Source organism: Etheostoma spectabile, chromosome 8, assembly GCF_008692095.1.
Source record: "Etheostoma spectabile isolate EspeVRDwgs_2016 chromosome 8, UIUC_Espe_1.0, whole genome shotgun sequence".
Lineage (NCBI taxonomy): Eukaryota > Metazoa > Chordata > Actinopteri > Perciformes > Percidae > Etheostoma > Etheostoma spectabile.
This window is the reverse complement of record NC_045740.1, coordinates 33,570,668-33,575,667: the sequence shown is the minus strand read 5'-3', so window position 1 is coordinate 33,575,667 and position 5,000 is coordinate 33,570,668. Positions and strand designations below refer to the sequence as shown.

General features: G+C 40.0%; 1 protein-coding gene across 5 annotated transcripts in view; it reads right to left on the bottom strand.

The window, feature by feature from the left end:
- LOC116694569 (paired box protein Pax-6) overlaps positions 1-3,157 on the bottom strand; it is a gene marked incomplete at its 3' end in the record, with an annotated part of 28,417 nt that extends 25,260 nt beyond the window's left edge. For all 5 annotated transcript variants that reach the window (XM_032524351.1, XM_032524352.1, XM_032524354.1 and 2 more), the window contains 1 exon segment: positions 3,023-3,157. In XM_032524351.1, coding sequence (XP_032380242.1) covers positions 3,023-3,035 — 13 coding nt within the window. In that variant the 5' untranslated portion in view covers positions 3,036-3,157.
- Positions 3,158-5,000: the final 1,843 nt, after the last annotated feature.

Genomic DNA, 5,000 nt, shown 5'->3' with positions numbered 1-5,000 from the left:
CCTAATCTGGGACACATCACAGAGAAAGGATATGATAAAAGGCCCCAAATCCCCTTGCTTCATGATGAATAGTAAAATAATTAAGATGGTTGGTAATTGTCTTGTTTATGGATGGATGGATGGATGGATGGATGGAAGGATGGATGGATGGATGGATGGATGGATGGATGGATGGATGGATGGATGGATGGATGGATGGATGCCTAAAAGAAAGAAGTAAATTATAGAGCGGTCTGGACCTGCTCTATCTGTAAAGTGTCTTGAGATATCTCCTGTTATGATTAGATATAATAAATACAAATGAACTGAATTGAATGAAATACCATCTTCCCTCCCATATGGCTACAACACTAATAAATATATGACTTATTTTTTTGGTGTTTTTTGATCAGGTTTTTAACCTTTGTGTTGCCTTCCATTCGACCAGGCATCGCTCAAAACTGAAAATCAACACTTTTTCTGATGTTTTTGGTGCTTCTTTTGACTTTATTAACGCTTAGTTTCACTACTGTTTAACACCAAGTCATCACCAGTTTTACACTTCTTTGGGGAATTGAGGATCTATAAACCTCATTTATATTCTTGAGTTAAAAAAAACAGACATTATGAATTGTTTGGACTAATATTAAAGGAATGACGATCACGGCTCCGCGTTCAGCCGGGATAGTTTTCCATTTTTTGTGTGCAAATGCTAAATTGAACAGAACACCCAAAAGTCTATGAAAGTAGCGATCCAATAATTTGTTGTACTTGTATGGACTCATCCTTCTTATTTTCTTGGTAATGTTACCAAAATTAGGAAGTCAATAAGAAACCGTGTTTCTGATGGAGATCTTTGGTTGGCAGGAGCAGGATGTCTGACAGCGTTCTCACAGATTTCACGGCGATGTGCGAAACCTCATTTGAGTCATGTTGTTCAGTAGAAATAAAACTTTAAAAAGATAACTCTGAGATGTCTGAAATGCCAGCAGGGTGAGATGAGAAAAATCCTTCTGTTTCACATAGCCTAAATATGAATAAGTGAAAGGAGAAATACAACAGCCCTGCTTATCGTGACGTGTGATGCGCTTCGACAAAATCTCCAAAACACACACACGCACACGCACGCACGCACGCACACACACACACACACACACACACACACACACACACACACACACACACACACACACACACACACACACACACACACAGTCCTACAACTTTACCAACACATTGAAGTAGAGAAAAACTCGCCCTTGTCATTCTACAGAGGCTACATACGGGAGATACGCACGCGCCAGAACTTTTGAAACTAGCAATTTCGGCCTCCTCGGGGCCTCCTCGGGGCCTCCTCGGGGGCTCCCTGTGTGTGGGTCACAAACACTCACCAGTATAAGGAAAAAGTGCTTTTTGATTTATGTTTAACACTTGGCTTCCCACCGCTTCTACAAACGCAGGCCGTCATAATCCAGCAAGGGATGAATCTGAGTTTTTGATTCATAAACCACGATATGACTCAGCGCGCGCGCGGGTCCACGCGGCAGGGAGCGCTGCTTTATCGGAGCTGTTTGATTTTGTCTGTCCGGCTCCCAGGGACCGGACCGAAAAAACAGAAAGAAAGAAATAAACGACTTGTTGTTGGTGTATCCATAAAACACATTAGCCTAAAAATTCATATGAAATGAATAATGAATCAATTAACACATACATAAAACTATTTGACGGTAATAAATAAAAGAGGCTTCATTTAGTTTAGTGGTTTAGTGCCGGGAGTGCAAATGTCGTGCCGTGTGCAACAAGTTCAGGATCTAGATAAAATAGAATGTGCGCGCGCGCGCACACACACACACACACACACACACACACACACACACACACACACACACACACACACACACACACACACACACACATCTGTATCCAAAATGCACATATTAACATAGCAGTCGTTATCTTTATGCTGGCTGCCAATAACATGGAAAGGCGATTTAGAAAAAGCATGTTGAGCATAAGCTTAATTGACGGGGGGCAACCCGCCGAATAATCAAAACTGGCCGAGTTAATGAAGTCAAAGAGTTTAAATGCTGTGGCGAGCAATAATTTGTTGTTAAGATGTGCATAATTTCTTTAAAAAAAAAAAAAACACACGCAAGGGTTTGAGTCTGCAGAGAGTTTTGAACAACACAGCAGATCGATTAATTAATAGTAATATTTACACGAATGAAGACATTTTTACGCAGAAAAGGAAAGCAAATGGTGCAGTAAAAATCACAGAAAAGCAGGAAATTTAAGCGTTTTGACATGCTGAACCTTCCACAACCCTGGCTATAATTTAATGTCCCCCACCCACCCCCCCCCCCCCCAATGTTGAAACAAACGTAGATATATGGAGATCTCACCTCCCAAACCCCCCACTCGCCCATATAAAAAAAAATGTCTTTGTTTTTGAATTCAGAGTGGATGAATGAGTGTGATTCCATATTCAGAAAGTTCTGCAACTTCACACACATCTGTTGATTTTACTCTCGGACCGTAAACAACAGCCAATGAAACAGCTGTTCCAGACGATTAATCGGTCGTATTTCCAGTATATTCGAATGGAATCCAGACTTTTGTTTTTACTTTCTCTCTCTATGTCTATGTCACTCCTGCTTCACACACCACGAGAGAGGCCGAGGGGGTGATCGTTAGGAACAGCTTTCCTCCCTCCTCATGCCTTTTCTCGTCCCTCTGTCCCGTGTGAACCAGTCATCTGCTTCTCCTCTGCTCCCCCTTTCCTCTGTTCTTAAAGCTGCTCAATCGTTCAGTTGCTGTAATATTTCAAATTCTTTTCCAACATTTGACTACAAACACTTTTTCCTTTTGCTTTGTTTCTCAGCCAGCCTCTAAATGTAGTCCTTATCTGACAATACACTTTTAAACGTCTTGCACAGACTGATGGAGAGAGAGACAGAAGAGGGAGAGATGAGAGGGATACAGAGAGAAGGAGAGAGAGAGAGGCTGAGAGAGAGAGAGAGGGAGAGAGAGAGAGAGAGTTTACCTTTCTGTGGCATGCTGTAGAGAGGTAAAGTTTGGCTTCCTTTAGTTTTCCAACAGCTCCTTTCTTCTATTCTTTCCTCCAATTAGTTTCTCCTTGACTGAGGAGACAAGTGCAGAGAGAGACAGAGCTGCTCCTCTGAGGAGGAGGGAGGAGAGAGGGAGGGAGGGAGAGTGGGAGGGGCCGCCGGAGAGAGAGAGAGACAGAGCGAGAGCGAGAGAGAGAGGGAAAGAGAAAGAGAGTAAAGGGGAGGGGATGAAGGTTTGAACTGTGTGGTCAGATGAGAGTTTGTTTATGAGTGTGAGGAGAGAGAGAAGTGTGTGTGAGTGTGTGTGTGTATGTGTGCACATGCTTGTGTGTGCATGCCTGTGTGTGTGTGTGTGTGTGTGTGTGTGCGTGTCTATGTGTGTTTGTGTGTCTGTGTGCGCGTGTATGTGTGTTTGTGTCTGTGTGTGTATGTATGTATGTATGTGTGTGTGTGTGTGTGTGTGTGTGTGTGTGTGTGATCACTGTCTACTACTGGCATGAAATCACCAAATAATATTCAGGATCAGACTGTACTGATACACTTGAAATACAATTAATAACATATGCTATACTTTTAAAAAAAGATAAAAGGTCAATGACACTCTTCTGGCCAAAAGTATTTTTTCAAAAAGCCTTCATTTAACTATTTCATATAGAAATTGTTAGTATGTGTATGTCAGTATTAATTTAGGTAAAGAAAAAGGTTGATTAAAAGAGGTATGGTCTTGTTAGAAATAACTCAACAAGTCAACTATGAAAGAAAAAAAATATATATATATAAATTGTATTTTTTAACTTTGGCTAACTGTAGAATACTGTGTAAGAAATCAACATTTCACACTGTATTTTGCATTAGCAGCACAAAACCGTGTGTAGGTGACAGTAAGACAATGTAATTTTTTACAGTGACATAAGAAGAAAAACATGGGTGTTCAAAAACAGAAAAAATACATTAACAATATTCAGTATAACCATTTTATTTCAGCATCAGACCCCATTTCAGAACAGCTTCATTTAGCCCTGGTATGTACAGAGGAACAGACAATTACTCAAACCTTTTTAACAACTTGGTGCACATCCAAATAACAATAAAACTTAAAAAATAAAGAAATAATAATAATGATGTTAAGTGTCTTAACCCTTCGCAGATAGACCTATGAAACTTATTTAAGACCTTTCTATTTCCCAGAAACAGCTGTGACGTAGCTAGCGCTAAACCCACCAGACTCCATTTAAAAAAACAGTCCTTTTAGCGTGCATAGAGCCGACATATTTTCAAATGTGATTCAGTAAAGTACGTGTTTATTTCCACCAACACTAGAGTTGTGATGGTTGGAAAAGTGTAGAGAAGACCAAAATCAGCTTTTCGTAGTTTTATTTGGTTTCAGATCAAGTTTGTCTCTGCCAATCAGCACCCTGAATGTTCTGTTGGTTTCTACCAACCACAGAGCTGTCTGGATCACCATTATGTACTTTAGGGCTTAACGATTATTTTCATAGTGGATTAATCTGTTGATTGTTTTCTCGATCAATGGATTAGTCTCTAAAATGTCAGACACTAGTGAAAAATGTGGATCAGAGCTTCCAAAAGCTCAAGATGACGTCCTCAAATGTCTCGTTTTGTCCACAGCTCAAAGACATTCACAGAGGAGAGGAGAGACTAGAACACATTCACATTAACAAGCTGACATCAGAGAAGTTATCAAAAAGGTTATAAAGAATAATGCAGTGCGGGTGCGATTAATTCAATTCTTGACAAATATTCTATGTACAGTACTTGAAAAACAGTCTTAGCCACAGGGAAATACAAAAAAATATGTCTTTAACCCTCGAACCCTTTTACAGTTCATTGTCCGTCTGGATTTATTTTATATAAAAGCTTGTAAAACATCAACCCTGTTGTCTACAGTCAAGAAAGGAACATGATTTTTTTCAGGACAAACTGGGTTATTAG